The sequence below is a fragment of the Melanotaenia boesemani genome, chromosome 18 (genome assembly GCF_017639745.1).
Source record: "Melanotaenia boesemani isolate fMelBoe1 chromosome 18, fMelBoe1.pri, whole genome shotgun sequence".
Classification (NCBI taxonomy): Eukaryota; Metazoa; Chordata; class Actinopteri; order Atheriniformes; family Melanotaeniidae; genus Melanotaenia; species Melanotaenia boesemani.
Genome location: NC_055699.1, coordinates 6,211,915 through 6,231,396, shown reverse-complemented (window position 1 = coordinate 6,231,396; position 19,482 = coordinate 6,211,915). Strand labels below are relative to the sequence as shown.

Below are 19,482 nucleotides of genomic sequence, written 5' to 3'. Positions count from 1 at the left end.
AGTCCATCTCTGCAGGGATTGTTCAGGTAGAAACGAGGGCTCAAGAGTCAGCCGTGGTAACACACAGTGGCCTGAGTCGCATCTCTGCAGCAAGCAGCCCGGCTGTGCTCTGAGTTGCAGTGACAGTAGTCAGGACAACAACAGCCTCCTCTGTTATGCCAGCTCTCCCCTGTCAGGTCTGCTGCCTCAAGCTGTGTGCTCTCAGAGTAAGCCCCATGGCTGCCTGCAGCAATATTGAAGAGCTGTCATAAGCTGATACATTAGAAATCAATGCATTGTAGCCCATACATAGTTAAAAAAAAAAGGGGGGAAAAGATGCATTAAGATTTGCCGAAGGGTCTGTGAATGTCAGTGCACGCTCGACTGCTCAGTGCTCTGAGTGGGTTTGTGTGCATGGATATGCACATATCGATTGACGATTGGCCTTTTTGTCGTTTGCATAATGATGACCTGTCATTATGAACACTGAAAAGGAAACACTGACTTGCTGTGAGGCCAGCCGGTGGCTGACAAGCTGAGATGCTTTCATCTTAGAGATGCCTAAATTCATGGCCTCTCAGGGAGAAGTTAATGGATCTCTCCCCTCCCTCTTTCTCATTCAATTTCCTCATCTTACACAGACGTCAAACAGACAAAAGGAAACAATCATTTCCACATACCAGCTCACATACAGGCCCCACATGCAGTTTGTGCCGTCTGTCTGTATCACACTTCTGTCCACAGAGGGTTTAATGTCATGACACTGTGTGTGTGTGTGTGTGTGTGTGTGTGTGTGTGTGTGTGTGTGTGTGTGTGTGGACTAAGCTCAGGTTGTCAGCAATTCACGGCCAAATGGGGAGCCATCATTGCTGGGCTTAAAACACCTTCCTCATCAACTGCACACATACACATGCATACACGATGATGGCTCATGTCTCACAGCACACACACTTTTTTGCCCAGATAGATTTGGATAGAAAAGCTGCAAGAATGCAAAGGCGCTAGCTCAGATGGTCCCCACTGAGTCGCGGCAGATTCCACATCCACCATCACTTCTCATTTGGCTCCTCTCTGATGGGCTGATCACATTTAATGAGATGAATGTTTTCCAGTGACAGTCGACTCATTAAACATGAGAGAATCTGGTACAACTCTTTGATTGCATTATAAATGAATTGTAATTTGATAGAGGGTTTATGTGCTTTGAATTACTTCATCTTTAGTTTGGTGTAATGTGTGGGTGAAAAAGAACTTTTAAACATTGCCGCGACTGCTCTTTATCTGAATATTGTGCTGAAAAATTTGTCCTTCAGTTCTTTACATCACATACCTGAGGCTTGACAGATGGCTCTGATATCAAAAAATCTTCTAGTGATCTCCTAAAATGCTGATTATGCGACTCAAAAGTATTTGTTTAGCTGAAGAAAAGTTCATTAAAACTGGTTTTAATTCCGAGGTCTGACATATCAGGATATAAAAAGCAGAACGTATGAAAGTGATTTCTGTATTAGCTGAAGGTATAGCCTTATCCTTTTTAAAAGCCCAAAAATGGTGAAAAAGATGACTGAAAAGCTGTTTCATTGGAAGGCACAAGCCATTCCTTTGACATTTCTTTCTTGGTTAAATGTGTAAAAGATGTGAGGTTGATTAAAAGTGTGATCTCCATTTGCATTTGGAGGCTATTTCTGTGAACCCACAACTTGTGGTCATAGCAGCTTTTCAGTATAACCAAAACAGGATCTAAATGCAAGACTAATCCATCAGAGAGCGAAGGAACATTAGGAGGGGCCAGAGCTACAGTTTGGTACATTGTGAGAGTAAGCAAATAACAAAAAGGCCTGGACGTCCTTGGAAGATAGAATTGGTGGATGATCACAGCATCCTTTTCATGGTAAAATAAAGACTCCTTCACAACAACCAGCCAAGTGAAAAAGACTTCAGAAGGCAGAATAATGCTATCATTATCCAAGTCCTACCACAAAGAAAACACATTATGAGGGCAGCTACAGAGACAAACCATTCATAAGCCTTCAGAAGTAAAAGGTCAGATCAGGGTAGCAACAGCCTTCAGTGAAACTAAGATGAATCTGCTTAGAAAGGGGAAAAAAAGTAGAGTTGAAGCCATGGAACAGCTCAACATATGAAGCAAACACCTGTGTGTCACTAGTGTTTGTGGATAATGTGACAGAAGCTGCTGGATGCAGTGAAATATGTATGAATATTGCTCTCTGCAGATTCAGACAAATGCAGCAAAACCAACACTGACGCTGCACAAATGCACAAACATCCAAAAGCTGCTCTGAAAGCAATTCAGTAAGGACATCCATCCATTATCTATATCGCTTTGTCTAATGAAGGGTTGTGAGGAAGCTGGAGCGTAACCCAGCATTTTAGCAGGTTAGAGGCAGGGTACACCCTGGACAGGTCACCAGGCCATCGCAGGAGGGAGGAGGGAAACAACCATTCACGCTCACACTCACTCCTAAGAAGAATTTAGAGTGACCAAGTAGCCTAACGTGCATGTCTTTGGACGGTGGGAGGAAGCCGGAGAACCCGCAACATGCATGCAGCATGCAAACAACACCATAATAACAATAATAAAAATACCATAAATACCCAAATAACATGCAGAAAAAATCCACTTTTCTTTCTTTTGGGTAACTACCTGAAATGTTTTTCCAACAGTCTTGAAGTTTCCAGATGTTCCAGATACTTTTTGGCTTCATTTCTTTCACTCAAACCATCCCTGTTGAGTTAAGGTTTGGTCAAGTTGTCAATTCATCTGATGCAGTGATTTTTAAAGCAAACCTCAACGCAGGCTAGAGGTGTTTTTTATTAATTATTAACCTCTTCCAAAACAATTAATACCCCCAGTGTGCCGTCAGTTCTGAATAAATCCCAGCAACATCACCTACAAGTCACCTCAACATCATCACACCTCCTTCATTCTTTGTGAATGAACCACATCTCACATTAAGCACCAATTCCCATTTTCCTTTGTCTCTTAGAGACACCAAACATCTCAAAATTTTGTCTCAACAAGTGAAAGAAAAGGTACCCCATGGCCTAATGTCAATTTCTTGTATTTGTCTTTTTTATTGACCAGATCCTCTTGTGATTTCTTTGTAACCATTCGGCCGTGAAGCCTGATTCATACCTCCTCGTCTGAACAGCTGATGTTGAAACGCGTCTGCTTGTTGAACCCTGTGAAGCATTCATGTAGACTAATCTGGGATGCTGTTGATTGGTGATATCTGTGGCTTGTGGTTCTAATAAACCTTACCTCTGCAGTTCCTCTTTACTTTGCTTTGTACTGCGTGGCTCTTAATATAATCTGAATTTCTGCTGTTGTTGAAAAGGACTGTTTACTTGATCCCAGCACTTCCTCAACACACATAATATCTTGAATGCAAGAGGTTCAGTGTGTTTGTTTGTAGACATGAAAAAGCATTGCAGGTGATTTCCTCAAGAAGCTGGCTGAGAGATCTGAGATAACAAAATTGGGAATGTTGTGAAATGCAGAAAATGTTCAAAATAAAATCTGTGCACAGTTAGTAACACTAGATAAAAGTATAATGATATATCTTTGCCTACAACTTTTTGAATTGCCTTGATGTTGATATCACACACTCCCTCAACCCTACGAGGGCAATATGGATATTTATACTGAGAGGACTTTGATGGTGAGTCCTGGTTTGGGACAGCTGAATCTGGATTTTAGAGTGGGATTTTCTTGCTCCAGCTATCGAGGATAATGAGTCGTTTTCCTATTAAAGGAATGAGACTTTATACTCCCTTTTTTCATAAGAGATGAAAGCTGCTGATCATCTGGGAACCCAGTGAGTTTGGTGGATCTGTACAGAATCAATTCATGTATCCAGCAAGTTCTCTGTAATGTTTAATACAACCATGTCTGTTAATCAAAACTGCAAGAACATGCTGTATAGATAATCACTGTAGTACATCAGTTGGCAATTCTATTGAAACATCATCTGATTCTTTGTGCATCAGCATATCTGCCACTGCAGTACAGAATGACAATGTGATCTTAGTATAAGGGCAATTGACAAAATCCCAGCCTGGGAGCCAGAGGCTTGTGCGCTCGACATTCCCTCCTCCTCCTCCTCCTCCCGCCCGGCTGCAGAGGAGCAACAGCTCTTTGAAGCTCCTCTTCTGAGAGCCTCCCTGTTAAACATTTAAAACTTAGGAGGGTAGTGATGAGGGGAGGGGTTCGGTTGGGTTTAGAGAGACATGTGTTCCTGGTGGCCACATGCTCCTGCATCCCCACGTCCATCAGACCGTCATAATCTTTTCCAGCCCCTGTTGTTTCATCCACATTCTTCTAACCCATGCTGTCAGAATGAGAGGCATTGTAGATGTTCTCAATAATTTAACCGTGCAGCTCCTCAGCTTCAGCTCTGATATTGCAGGCTTTTGTTTGTGTTCCCGATGACTGTGTGTAGCAGGGTATTTTATTTGTCTCGTTATTCACAGCGATGCGTTCCAGGTCATGTGATTGGTTTGTCCATCTGCTTCATGTAGGGCTGCTCTGAATCCCATTTCACTGGCTTTGGAAATGTGATTGTTCTCCTGAGTGCATATCAGAGTGATTATTTTCACACACACACACAAAGCAAAGGTAATTTTACATATTGCTAATTGTCATATTATTTCTACCTTGAGTGAGTCTTGTGCAACAAATTGACATAAATCTATGTGGCTTCATCAGGTGTTTTTTAAAGACTTTTTCCAGTTTTCCAGTATGTATCTGCACCCACAAAGTCTATTAGAATACCGATGGAGCCAAAATAAAGGAAACACTTGTGAGATTTAAAATGTGTAAATATCATTATCTGTTACTGGGAAAGAATAAACAAAGAGAACACAAAGCACAAGTAAAAATAGTTTCAGGATTGGCTACAAAAATAGAAAAAAAAACAACCACTTTCAGGATGAATGTGAATATCTCTTTGGAATGATGCAGCTGCAGCTCTAATCCTCTTTTAAATCAAAGTACAATGTATGAATATTATCTCTAGAAACACCAACTCAATTACAGTGAGGCTGAACAAAATTAGAGAGGTTTTAGTACAGACAGTGTAGACAAGGTCTCCAAAATGGCCATTTTGGCACAGTTTGGCACCATCTGTTCTCAAAGTTTCCCAAATGGAGGACTTCATGTGAGGGTTCCCTTAAAAAATTTTTTTAATAAACCTCTAAACAAGATAGAATATATATATATATATATATATATATATATATATATATATATATATCACTGGTAAACTTTTGTCTTTGCCCTTATGTTGATTAACACAAAATGACATTACATAACAATAATAAATATACACAATTATGTAGCATCTGCTACAGTTACACTTAAGTTAACCATAATAATAAAATAGGGAGTCAACACTCCCCACACAGAGAAAGCATAAAGAAGCCTAAGATGCAACCATTTTTTTTTTTTTTTTTTGCCTTTTTAGATGATTTGTTGACATCGCTAACACGGGTGAGAATGATCAGTTTTGACTGACAAAATGACTTTGTTAAAACTTCTGCCTTTTAAATCCAAATACGAATGGAAAGACGCAGCAGCAGTTTTTCCTTTTTGATCCCCAGTAAAGTCCACATCATTTCCATGCAAATGCAGCAGATTGGTTATTAAAACAAGTGAATCCAGTCTGTTTTTTGAATACTGATTTGCTTGGGAGCTGTATTAAATAATGCTGTACACGCTAATTACATTATTGAGTTGTGCTTGCCAAGCAGGCGGTTTGCCCTTCAGTTTCTCTGCTTGCAGGTGTGAGAGCAACGCTCTCTCCAGTCAAGTTCTGCTGCCGTCCTCTGAGCAATGATGTTTACTTTCTGTTTAGCCAAAGGCAGTTGAGCTGCTGCGGAGGCAGGCATCACTAAATCCAAATCACTGAGATGCTTGACGCAGTTGTTATGTTGAAAGGAACAGTTGCAGACATCAGTCTTTTGCACTGATTCAGCTCACAAGCCAATACTGTTATTGGATGTTGTTCACAGCTGTGAGGGTCCTGCAGTGTTTACAGAACAATTCGTATTCTGCTTGATACAGGATCCAGCTCTGTAGCTGAAGCTGTGCAGGAGGCAGTCTTGGGCATGTCTAACTTTGCACAACGGGAGAATTGAGATTAGAGAAAGAATGCTTTCTTTTTTCTTTTTCTATAAAATTGTCAACACGTAGCTAAGAGTTGCTACTGCTGGTGTCATGTGAGATAATTAGTTTTTTCTTTTCTCTTTTTGTCTGTTCCTCTTAGCTTTAGAAAGGGGAAAAAGGACAATCTCTCCTGAATTTGTCATATTTTTGTGTTAAAAACTACAAAGCTAAAGGCCTCTTGAGCAATGATAAATATTGAAACCTCTTAACGTTTTACGTATATTTCTCATTGGAGCTTGAAATTGATTTGAAGTTAGCTGAAAGAAGACAAGCATTTTGAAAAGCAAGCCCAAAGGGGGAGCGTCGTCAGACTTTTTTTTTTCTCTCTTTTTGGCTGAGATTAACATTGTCCTGATGTAAGATTGATAAAGCTTGACATATCCTACCAATCCCCATCATTTTCCCTTTCCTCACTCAGCACGTTGAGACATTCAGCTGCAGCAGTCTTTCTAGGCAGTTTTTTTTTCCTTTTTTTTCCCAAACAAAGCTGAAGTTTGATTATTATATTTCCCTCAAGGCTATTTTACTTGAAAAAGACACATTTATTTTGCTTTCTTACCAGACTGAAAGTTCGTCATAAGTATTCAGAGCAGCAGCTACTGTATTTCTATCATTGTGACTTCAGCTTTTTTTTTCCTTTGGGACCCCGAGTTGCTCCGCTGGTATATAGTTTTACTACGGGTCAGGTCATTCTGAAAGGGGATACTGATCAGATTTGGCCCTTTTAGGTTTCCCCCAAGCTTAAGGTCGGATCATGTTATTGGCATCTACACACCACCAGAGTACTTTTTTGCTCACAGTTCCCCGTAAAGGGCTGAATAATAATGCATATGAGCAGAATTAACTAATAATTCAGTACGCTATTGGAATCATGTGTCTGCACCTCGAGGCTCTTTCTCTAATTAGTCTGTTACGTGTTGGCAAAACACTGAATCACACCGGTTCATCCTTTGAGTTAGGTGTCTTTTTTTTTAAACACTTAAATCATTTACAAACAGACCTTAAATCAGGAAGCAAAAGCTTCTTTGGTGCTTTTCTGCTTTGGCTACATCTAAAGAACTGTGTATATTTGTTTAATTATACAGCAAATTGAAATCAGTGTGTTTGGAGGCGAAGAGGTGAAATGAGAAATGCCAAAACTGAAAGCATGTCTTTAAAATTATACTGATTACTCGCATGTTTCTTTTGACTTTTTCAAATAGTCAAGTTTGAGAGAGTGAGGAAAAAAATGTGTCATTTGTACGAGTTGTTTTGAAAGCCACTGATCTGTTTTAATCCCTAACTGGGATGACAAACTGAAAGATGACCTCAGATTTGTTGTCTTGGAACTGTAACTATTGTGCATTTGCAGATTATAAAACTGGCAAACGGCTTTTGTGCTCTACCATTTTGCCATCTGTGACACAGAAACAAAGATCCTTTTAGACGAAGTGGTTCACAGCTGACTAGTTTCTTCCATTTTGCCAAAGGAATTAGTAATAACTGACATGAAAATGTGGTAAGAAGTAGGTTGTCATGAGTTATTTTTTATCAAGAAATAACCTATCAGTTCATTCTTTGACACCTTCACTTAGATTATTTGGTAGTAGTTTTTAAATAATAGTAGTTGGTTAAAAAAAAGTTAACTTTACAACTTTGTTTAGAAATTTGTGAATATTTCAAGAAAGTTTCCTTCCCTAACCAAAGTGCTCAATCGATATCGATAACAAGAGCGACACGTTTACAGCTCGGTGTGAATAAGTGAAGAAGCTGTGCTCCACACTCCTACTGAAGTTTCATTACCACCAGAAATAAATAACCAGCAATACATAAAATGCCCCTTTTCTTTCACGGTAGACGTAGTAGTGATCATCTGCTGAGGCTTTGGGGAGCATTTGATTGGCTTGGTGCACATTACTCCTTGATTTTGGAAGGATAGCAGTTATTTTGCCTCTGAAAACGGAGGGGGAGGGCTAAATTTGGAAGGCCAAGGGGATGATTGGTACTGGGCCTTTGATTCTAGCTCCACCATCCACAGATGATACCCCTGAGTTTGGGGTAGGTTTCTGTGCAAACCCACTGGGCTGACTTGCTAATCCTCCCTTTCAGTTGGCCATGACTCACCCCAGTCACCACCTCAACTTTGGGATGAATCCCGATCACGCCCGCAACTCGCTGTCCAACTGTGGCATCCGACAGCCCAAATATGGCGACAGAAAGGTCCACCACATGTACATGAGGAAGAAGGGTAAGTTATATGCGTCTCCTTTTCTAACCTTCTTTGTTTTCCCTCTCTTTCTCCCCGTTTTCTCCACAAAATGACCGCTCTATTATAATTTCTCACCCACTAAGAGGACCTTCTTATTTATTTATTTCTTTCCAGGAATTAACACGTTGATTAACATCATGTCTCGACTGGGGCAGGATGACCCCTCCCCGTCCAGGTAGGCTGCCTGCAGGCACATATCTGTTCATGCTATCACTGACCACAGGAGCAATCAAAGGGACGATTCTTGTGATTAATACACTCGGCAGGCCTGCTGACAAGAAAATTAACTTTAACTGTGAAAGGAAGGGATATCTCAGGGGAAATGAAATGAGCTAATTTTAAGAGCAACGACTGCCTATTATCGAATGTGAGTCCGTGTTATGTTCACAGCGCAAATCATGTAAAAAGTTGTGTTTTTGCATATGAGGGTTTGCATGAAGTGTGTCTTTCTCGCTACTTCTACAGCTGTCCTCATATCTCAACCTTCCCTCCTGTCTCTTTCTCACCTGTAGGATCAATCACAACGAGAGACTGGAGTTCCTGGGCGATGCCGTTGTCGAGTTTCTCACCAGGTGAGAAAGCGTTTGCTCGTCTTTGATAGACGCAAGTGCTAATTGAACCCGACTACTACACTGTCTGCCTTTCTGCTTTTTCTCCCTGCTCCTGTTTCTCAACCTCTCACTCCACTTCTCCCTCTTTCTCATTGCCTGCATGTATCCCTGTCTGTCACAGCCACTCTTCTCCATTCTTTCTACTCATTCAACTCAACGATTCACTGGTAATTGGAACTGGGATGTAATCCACCCCTGTTACCCCTCGCCCCATCCCCCATCTTAATTTCAACAACCAGAAATTTTCTATGACAACTTGCAATTAGCTGTCTTGAAAAGCTGTCAGGATTGCTGACTGTGTTATTGACTCCCAGGTGAGTGCGGACGCTGCTGCCCAGCACTTACCTAAGCACTGGGCTAATTATACATAAATGTACCTATATCAATCTCACATACTACCTAGCAAGGCAGCTGCCTACCTACCTACTTGCATTATGCCCATCTGTTCTCCCAAGTGGAAATAACTGCTGCAAAATAGAGGAAAATTACCTTATTCACTTGTCACAGACACACTTTTTTGATTTAAGTGGTTACAGTTATGTGTTAGATCCAGTTCTAAGTTGGCTCTTTATATAACCAACAAGGATCTGGCTTGACCTCCCCTGGGAAGTGTTTTAAAAATGTCTGGAAGGCATGCCGACCAGATATCCAAACCACTTGAGGTGCTTCCTCTGAATGTGGGATGCAGTGGTTTTATTGAGCCCCTCCTGGATAACTGGGCTGCTAACCCTTGGGTCAGTCTAGACACCCTTCAGAGGAAACTCATTTTTGCTTCTATTTGCAGTCTTATTTTTTTAGTCATTACCCACTGTTTGTGATCATAGGTGAGGGCTGGAATAAAAATCAATAGTAAATCAGTTCAGCTCTATCTTTGCTATGACAGACCAGTACTGCCGATGCTGCCCCCGTCTGTCTGTAGATTGCACATTCTGGAGACCTCTGCTCCAGGAGACCAATATGATAGCAATAAAAAAGTTTTTATGAACAATGCAGCAATTGTGGTTTTTAAATTTAGCTGAAAACCGTGATTGTGAATGGCTCTGTATGTCTTGTGTTGGATATTTTGATTTTACGTTAATATTTGAAGCTTGAATTTTATTATTTTCATAGATTAGACTCAGTGCTTTTTTTGGGCCTTGAGCAACTGCATTGGTGGTCAAAACAGAAAAAACTGGTTCCTAGTCAGGCTAGCTTAAGCTAATAAAAAAAAGGAAACTAGAAGCACTCAGAGAGCGCAGACCTCTGCCAAGCTATTGTAATTTTTAAAAATTTTTTCAATGATTGTGGGCATGAGTTTTTGAATTAGAAGATCTAATGGCAAGATTATCCCTATTTTACCATGTGCAGGCACAAAGTTGCATCACAATCCGGTGGTCACATGACTATGGACAGCTTGCATGTGAAAACAAACCCTACCTCATACCGGCATCCGTGTTAAAGTGTGCAACTTCTTCTCATCGGTTTTTGATAGAAAATATCCTTAATGTGATAGTTATTTTGATACCCTCAGTGTCAAGGCTAGAAAAAGTGAAACAACTATGTTTGTGGCAGCCAACCACAACACAACATTTATTTATATTTAAAAGAAACTCTATGAAAATCAACAAAAAAAATCTATGAGGGCAGATGATGAAAATCCAGTGGTGTTACATTCAGGAACCTTTTGTTTTCACCAGCGAAAGACCTGGCTATGACAAAGTTTACCAATGTTCCCAGATGTTTGCACCTGCCCTGCACCAGTAAAGAATCCTTAAAAAAATTCCAGGCGGTGATCCAGATCACCCCTAAAATTTAATCACTTGTTCCTCGTTCCATTTCAGTTTCCTGAAAATGGAATCAGAATCCATCCATTACTTTTTGAGTTATGTTGCTAACAGACAGACAAACCAAAACCAGAAAGCATAACCTCTTCCTTGGCGGAGATAACTAAACATTGTAGGACTGACTATCCTGCAAGTTGCATTTTTATCCAACAACATTTAGATTTGTATCCAGCAGCGTAATTTGTAACCCTCAATGCTAACACTTCCACAACAGCAAACACTGAGAAACAGAATTAAACCTTAATAGGAGCTGACACTGTGGTGCACAGGACCTTGCCTTAAGAATGGTGTTACAAAGAAAGAGCTTAGCCTCTGTTTCTGTTGATATCTCTGGGCATGTTTTGCCAATTTTCCTCCTTCTCTGCACTCTTCCTCTGCCTTCCATCTTTGATTGTTAGGGTCTGACGAGACATGCTTGGCCTACACTGTGGCCCTTTGAATTATTTATCAGTCTCTTGTCCAGTTAAATGGGTACAGCAGATCCAGCCAGCTGCCTCGTGCACCTCGAGTGCACGCTGCCCTTGGAGGATCTCCATGCCTCTGCTGTCCAGCCAACAGAATATTTTGCACATTTGAGTTGCCCCAATGCAGGCGGGGAGTTAGTGCTGAACAGAGGGGACCCACAAGATCAGCAGATGATGTAAAGAAAATAAGTCCAAGTGCAATATTTGAGCTCCCTCCTCTGAGAAAATTCACGTTTCATCAAAGTCATTTAAGTTCAGGTTAGTTTTTAAAGCAGTAATAATTATCAAAGATAAATGGCTGAAAAAGCAAACAAGAAATTATCTGTATAATTATTTTATTAAGAAAGAAAAGCAAGGAAACACTACTTTTGTTTATTTTTTTGAGTCATATAATTAAGAGTCAATATTGTGGACTGCCTGAAACATGAAATGTGACCCTTAAACATGCTGCTCAGTCATTGGGGTTAATGGTTCACTGTTTTATATATGAACATATCCAAAGGTATATACACATTTACTTTTGCAGTAGGTTTTTTTTTAACCTAAAGTCAGCTGGTTTAGGTGATTAACATTTGACCACCAAACTTAATTATTTTTGTTTTATCACTCACAGGGTTTTTTTTTTGTCCATTCCAGTTGTTTTGTTTCACACTAAGATTACAACTCCCTAACAAGTGAACCTCTTGCGAATCTGAAACGCAGGATGCCACCTGCTTTCCCCTTTTTGTGTTGATTAGAAATGACTGAATTAAATGGCCTGTTTTAATTCCAATGAAATCAAATGACATGCTGCAGTTACAGCGATGTTGGACCATAATGAAAATGGAACCTGCTTGCTGGGACCCCAGCTGTGGAACCACTCAAGCGTCCGTGGCCATTTCTGGGTTCCAGCACAGAACTGTAAAGGCTGGGAATCTGTTTGGAAAATAAATTAAGTGGTCATAAAGAGTTTATCAAAAGCTGGATAAGGCAGCGTCAGAAAAAAAAAAGCCTTTATCTCACTATACAGGACATTTTAAAGAGTGGTAAACTGACTTTTTGAGTAATTTGATTTAACACAGTATAATTTTGTTAGATATGATCACATACAGTTTTGTGCAAAAGTCTATAGATAATCTTTCATTCATTCATTTCTATAAAAGCAAGAAATAGGTGTATTGAAAAAGTATAACAGTAATATAAAGCAAAGACAGTTTAATTGTCAATATCTCAACAACCCTCCCTGTAGTGTTCTTTAAGTAGAATAGTTTCCCTGTTGGAGGACATTTCCTCTTTGGATGTTGCTCCCTTTTGCTCAGTTTTCTGTCAAGAATTGTTGAGGTCTGACCTCTGGGAGGGATTCATCATGGGTCCTGTGTCAGGTCTTTTCTGACTGGCTCAGTGGGTAGAGTGATTGTCTTGTAGCCTGAGGGTTGCCGGTTCAATCCTCGGCCTGTCGAGTTCATGTCGAGATGTCGCTGAGCAAGACACCGAACCCCAAGTTGTCTTGATGGGTCATGGTGACCGCCTTGCATGACAGCTTCTGCCATGTGTGTGTGAATGAGTGATGTATAATGTGAAGCGCTTTGGGTATCATTCCAGGTACAGTAAAGCGCTATATAAATACAGACCATTTATCATTTTTCTAGATGTTTTTTTTCCCTCCTGTTTCTTAAGAACATAACTTCCAGATCCTGCTCATCTGCTGTAGATAGTTTTTTAGACCTTAAACTTTTGTTCCACATTTGTTGTGTTTCCTAAAATGTTTCCAGGACTAATTTCACAGCGCGCTATGATATGCCAAATATTCAGCGAGTACCTTTTTGGGAATCACCTTGTTGGTGCAAAAATAATATTTTATCTCCGTCAAACAAGTGTTATGTTTGGCACTTTTAATAGATTCACACTTCTTTGCAAATTTGTTTATGTGTTGGGACTGATTCTTCCCTTGACTTTTGTAATCCTCAAATGATTCATAGATCAAGAAAAAACACAGCCCTCTGAAGATGGTCAGGTATAAGGACTGGACTCAAAATGGGGGAAAAACAAACAAACAAAACAAAAAACAGCCAATGTCCAACGGAAAACTCTAAAAGACCCTCAGAAAGCCTGCTTAAAACTACATTAACAGGTTTCAAGAACTTCTGGTAGCTTTGGAACAAAGTATAGGTGGATAAAGACTTGTGTACAGTTCATTACTTTTCTGTTTTCACATTTGGGTGTTGGGGATTAAAGTTATAGACTAACAATGAAATTTCTGTTCCTCATCCACAGTGTCCACCTCTACTACCTTTTTCCCAGTTTAGAGGAGGGCGGCCTGGCCACCTACCGAACAGCCATTGTTCAGAACCAGCACCTAGCCATGTTAGCAAAGGTAAAATTCTCTCCTTCTGCTCTTAACAAATCCTCCCTCTGCAGATTTTAATGATGTGAAGTCTCTAAACTGACATGAGAACATGTTTGAGACTGTTTTCATTTCCTGATTTGATGTGATGACTTTGCTCCTTTCTAAGAGGGCACAGGGGAAAAGAATAATTCTGTGTTTCTGCCATCTTTACCTTCCCCACCCCCCTCAGGTTTGTAATTGAAGTTAAAAGGTTGTTGTTTTGGAAGACTAGGCTGGTGCAGCTGGGGTCCCTCTGGGCCCCTACAGGTCTTCCTGAATCACTCTCCAGTTCCTCCTTCACTCCGCTCTTGCTGGCAGCGCTGTACAGCCCAGCCGCACTCACTGGCATGTTTGTAAAGAACACAACAATAATTGTCCCGTGATGTGGAGAAAGCAATTAAAAACTTCAATCTTTCATGTTGCTCCCTGCTGAATACAAAGATGCAGCCGCCCGAATCTGCATTAGTGCCGTGTTGCAGTTTGGCTTGTTTCAATTTGCCGCTCGCGGTAAAGTGAGTGTGATACAGTGTTCAACGTTGCCAAGTTGTTTACCAGGCTCCTCTAAAGCCGTCTGCTCAAGAACACTCGCAATTATCTTTCAAAAAATATCTTCAGTGAGCGACGGCACAATCCACCACTTCACTCAGAAGGCTTAGAAGTCAAACCGGGTTCCCTCTGAGTTGAAGTATTTATGAATTGTGATTTAATTTGTGTGTGCAGTCACGGGGGGGTGGAATACCACCAACAGTTATCAGCCATAATTAAAAAGCACCCTGACTGTGTTTTGTCTGTAGTGGGCTGCCAGTAAAGTCAAGTTGGGGTTGCTTTTGACGTGGCTCAGAAAATATTTGCTGAAAGTTTGACTGACCCTCAGTCACACACATCACAACACTCATGTACATTTAATGCAACGTGTGCAGATTTAATTATTTGTGATGTTCTTCTCTGTTTTTGCACTTTTATTACCTTCAAGTTTGTCACTTGTGGTTCGCGGACAGTGAAAATTTTCTAAATATTAAGTAGAAAAAAAAAAGTGTTTTAGTAATTTCAGTGAAGAATTTGTAAAACTAAGCTTTAATTATCAGACAGATACCCTCAGATTTGACTCCAAGGTATTTTGGTATATAGAGGAGTTCATCGTCTGAATGACTGCACGGTGTCCTGGTACTGTAGCTGCAAAACAAGCCCAGATCATTAGTCTTCCACCACTGTGCTTGACAGTTGGTATGAGGTGTTTGTGCTGATATGTTGTGTTTTGTATTCTCCAAACGTTCTACTATGCGTTATGGACAAACCTCCTTACTTTAGTGTTGTCAGTCCAAAGGACATTTTTGTTTAGATACAACTTTGTAAACCTTATTATTGTTTTTTTTTTTTGTAACTAACAGGCTTTTTCCTTTAACCTTTCAAACAAACTATACTTGTTCAGTCTTTTTTAAATTGTTTTCTCATGAATTTCAACTTTTATCAGCTAACTGTCTGCAGTCTGAGAATTCGTTTGTTTGTTTTCTCTGTTTCTCTGATCATTGTGCGGTCTGGGCTTGAACTGAGAATGTTGGGACCTCCACTTCTGGGAAGATCGGCAGCTGTCTGGAATATTGTCCGCCTGTGAATAATCTTTCTCACTGTAAAATGATGGCGTCCAAATAGTGTGGAAATTACCTTATAACCACTCCCAGAATGATAGGCAGCAACAGTTGCTTCTCAAAGATAGTTGCTGATGTCTTTCCTCCTTGGCATTATGTTAACACAGCTGAATGCTCTAAGACATGCAAACAGACACAATTTCTGCTTTTATAAGAGCTGCTTACACTAATTATGATCAGTTAATTAAGTGCATTTAATTAGCAGCACCTGGCAGCTATGCACCATCTTAATTCCTATGGAAGCAGAAACAGTTATTTCCACAGACTGTTTCTCCATTTTACCATTTATCATAATAGATACAGACAACATACAAAATGTAATATGTTTTGTTGCTCTAAGGCTGTATTTACCTCATTTTATTTATTGGCTCTTAAAGTAGATCCTGCCTATATATGTACAATACTACATAGTATTTGTAAGCTCAATAATGGGTTTCCTGTAAATAAAATGATAATGTGTCAGCGTTTCACATCACTGGATGGTGGAGCCACTTCTCTGTCATGCGTATTTGTGGCACTGATGTGTGTTATTGTAAAAAGTAGCCGACAAGTGAAAGAATTCATTTTCAGAGTGAATGAAGGTCACCGCTGTACGGTTTCACATTTTATCTTGGGATTATCCAGTGTGTCTGTGAGCACACACGCGTGTGTATGTGTGCGTTAGGGCGTGCGTCCGCATGCGCGAACTCTTCTCCTGTACCAGCTTAGTGAATCATGCCACAGCTGGACAACACATGAGCACATCTGTCAGTGCCATGAAGTAGAAACCTTTTCCAGCGAGGGCAGGCTGTCTTTTTCATTTCCCCTGTGTTTTTTTGAGGCCTTTTTTTTATTATTGGTTTCCTTAAGAGAGGCCATGATACCTTTAAAAAATTGGGGTTGACATGCTGATATAAATGTGTTTTATCTTTTCCAGAAACTGGAACTGGATCGCTTTATGTTGTATGCTCACGGACCAGACCTGTGCCGGGAGTCGGACCTGCGACATGCCATGGCCAACTGCTTTGAGGCTCTCATTGGTGAGACTCCCTTGAGATCAGAGCACTCACTTTTGAGTGAACTAAATATGTAAATCAATTCCTACAAGGATAAATTAACATATACTGGAAGCATCTCTTCCTCTGTTATAAACACAAATATGTGGGGATTTAATATTCAATTTTTAGTGGAGCAAAGCACATACATATTTTTATTAAAAATGCTTTTATGCATACATGTTTAATTCACCTGCTTTATATGCTTTGAATTATTGTGATACTCCAGTTTAAGCTGTGTAAATAGCTGCAGTGGCTCTCCCATTAGACTCCAGGAACATTACACTGTTTTATTGATCTCAGGAGATGTCGTTTGACCTCTGGCCGCACACACAATTCCCAGAGCACAGTTTTCCTTTACCCCCCCACCAAACACATAGCTTACTATTCACCTCAGCAGCAGTCCACTGATAGAGTTTGTGTGGTGATTAGGGCCGTTTGCTGGTAACCACCCACAAACACAGACACAAATCCCTTGGTGGGGTAGGACTCTCCTCATCCAACCCCACAGGCAGCGCCAAGCTAAGCCTCACTCCTGGAGAGTTGCGGAGTCGGCAGCTTTCCTCATCTTATCACCATCTTGATTGAACCAGTTCAGCCATCTCTGAGCTCCCCTGATGATAGATACAGAAATGGGGGGGTGGGTTTAAAGAGATCATCTTTTTGCCTCTCTTACCACCCCTGTGCCAAAAACAGCGGTACACGAGGAGCGGCAAGGGAAAGTGCTGACTAGCACTGCGGCCCCCTGTCGGCCCCGGGGCCCCATACTTGTAACGGCTTCATTATCAGCAGAGACAAAGTCATAATCTATTCTGTCCTGTGGCTGTCGCCGCCTCATTGCTGCACACATCGAAGCACGAGGCAGCAGGGCCACAAAGACGCCTTGCTTTCCTTCTCTTTCCGTTTTTCTCATCTTCTGCCTCAAGTTCCATCTTTCTCAGAAAGAAGTGAAATAATACAACCATCCATCCAAAAAACGTTGGAATGCTGTCCATATCTAAATGTTGAAAGTGAGATACTTCATTATTTTATAAAAAATATGACCTTGTCTTGAATTTCATGGCAGCAGGAGGCCTAACAAAAATTTTAACAGGACAGTGTTTAGCACTGTGTCAAATCCCCGGTTCTTTTAACCAGGGATGTCTATATCCCAGATTTAGTATCGGCCCATCCCGATCTGATACCAATACAGAAACACAGACTGAATTACCTAACAAATTATGTCTCATTTTGTGGAAAAGACTGAGATCTTTCTTTTTTGCAAGACATCAGATTTAAATTAAAAATTTCTTTACTAATTTTTCAAAACAAACAGATTTGAATTGCTTAATTATTTAACAACTGTGCACCAGTACAGCTATCTTTAATCGACTTTAATAATCTTAAATAAACTTCACAAGCTTGGTCACATGGTAACATGTGAAAATATAACAACACTTTTCCTGGTTTAGTCAGAGCCTGTAAAGGTATAACACCCAATGTAAAATAATAAAGAACTGAAACCGGAGAAAAAAAATAACAAAATGAAAAACAACAGCTTTACTACTTTGATTAAACAACATGTAAAAATAAACAAGAGCAAAACTTCTGAAAAGGTTCAGTCAGTTCAATTAGGAATTCAAAATCAAAAGAAATTAGCTGAAATTAAAGTGATAAAACAAAACAGTAGCTCCACTAGCTTGGTTGGTAGATATTCAAAATAAATAGAAATCAGCTCTTTACAATTGTTTAGTGCAATTGTGCAAAAAGAAATAGCTTATTTACGTTATTTTTATTATTGTTATTTACCTTATTCAAATGATGGCATGTCCTTTCTTACTACACGGTCGCATGCACGTGCACACGCAGGTGAGCACACTCCCATCAGCCGTCATCCAGAGCGTGTGGGGGAAATAAAGTGCTGTAAATAACCGAAAATAACCAGGCTTCATTAATTTACCCTCCATCCTGCCGATAAAACTGACGTACCATAGTTTGATTGTAGTTTTTTTTTTATTGATTACAGCTATTCATCAACGCCTCCGCTCTATCGTACCAATCTGGGGTTTGGTGTAGATTTAAACTGCAGCTGGATCTCTCAACCACATGGTTTCCAAGGCCCAGCTCGGCTTCTGAACTGTTATTAATGTTTTTAAATGAGAGCAAGGCTTAGATAGTCCTAACTTGTCAAGCTTTTTTACACACATACCACTCAGTGTCAGTGACCTGCTCAAGCAGATATCTCAAGTTTCTCGGAACATCACTGCGCAGGTTTTGGACGTAGCCGTTGAATGTGTTGGCTGAGGTAGTGTGAAAAAGTTACAGACAGCTGAGCCTTTCGCTCGCTCCTCTTTGAAAGCAAATATGAGCCGCTGCGTGGTGCGTTGTTAGCAGATGACGTCACTCAAAGTGTACAACTTAGAAGCACACTTAATAGACCGGAGCCTATGAATCGGGCTTATTGTCACCAATAGCCAAACTACAATTTTCTTCAATATCGGTACTGATACTGACTCTAAATCAGATCAGTGCATTCCTACTTTTAACAGTCTATAGGCATCTGTGAACTGAGGAGACCAGTTACCGGACCTTCATTAGAGAAATGTTGTCCCATTCTTGTCTGACATCAGATCCTAGCTGCTTAACAGTCCTGGGTTTTCTTGGTTTGCAGTCCTCCATTTCATGATGTGTCAAATCTTGTCAGTTGTTGTAAGTCTGGACTGCAGCAGGTCAGTTCAGTACCTGGACTAAAAGATAACTAAAACTAAGACTAAAAGGAGTATGGTTTCACAGCAATATGCAAGGTCTACCCTGAAAAGGATATTGTCTGGATGATGGCATGTGTTGCTTCAAAACCAAGATATACCTTTCAGCATAAGTGGATCCTGTCTAGATGAGAAAGTTGCCAGTGTAGTAGGCACTAATGCCTCCCCATATTATCAGAAATGCAGGCTTTTAAACTGATGGCTGTTAATGTTCCCTCTGGTGTCCATAATTAAAAAAGAAAAAAGAATTTCAAATTTTAATCCGTTTTACCACAGAACAGTTATCTGCTTCGTCACAGTCCATATTAATTGAGCTTCGGTCCAGAGAAGACAACAACATTTCTGTATCACGTTCACATATGGCTACATTTTTGCATGGCA

At 40.3% G+C, this 19,482-nt stretch overlaps 1 protein-coding gene across 1 annotated transcript in view; it reads left to right on the top strand.

Moving 5' to 3' along the window:
• Positions 1 to 19,482, top strand: part of drosha (drosha ribonuclease III) — a 113,899-nt gene that overhangs the window by 34,337 nt on the left and 60,080 nt on the right. The window contains exons 18-22 of the mRNA XM_041967612.1: positions 8,255 to 8,393; positions 8,529 to 8,589; positions 8,927 to 8,986; positions 13,566 to 13,665; positions 16,240 to 16,342. Of these exons, the coding sequence (XP_041823546.1) occupies positions 8,255 to 8,393; positions 8,529 to 8,589; positions 8,927 to 8,986; positions 13,566 to 13,665; positions 16,240 to 16,342 (463 nt within the window). The remainder of the gene's footprint in view (positions 1 to 8,254; positions 8,394 to 8,528; positions 8,590 to 8,926; positions 8,987 to 13,565; positions 13,666 to 16,239; positions 16,343 to 19,482) is intronic.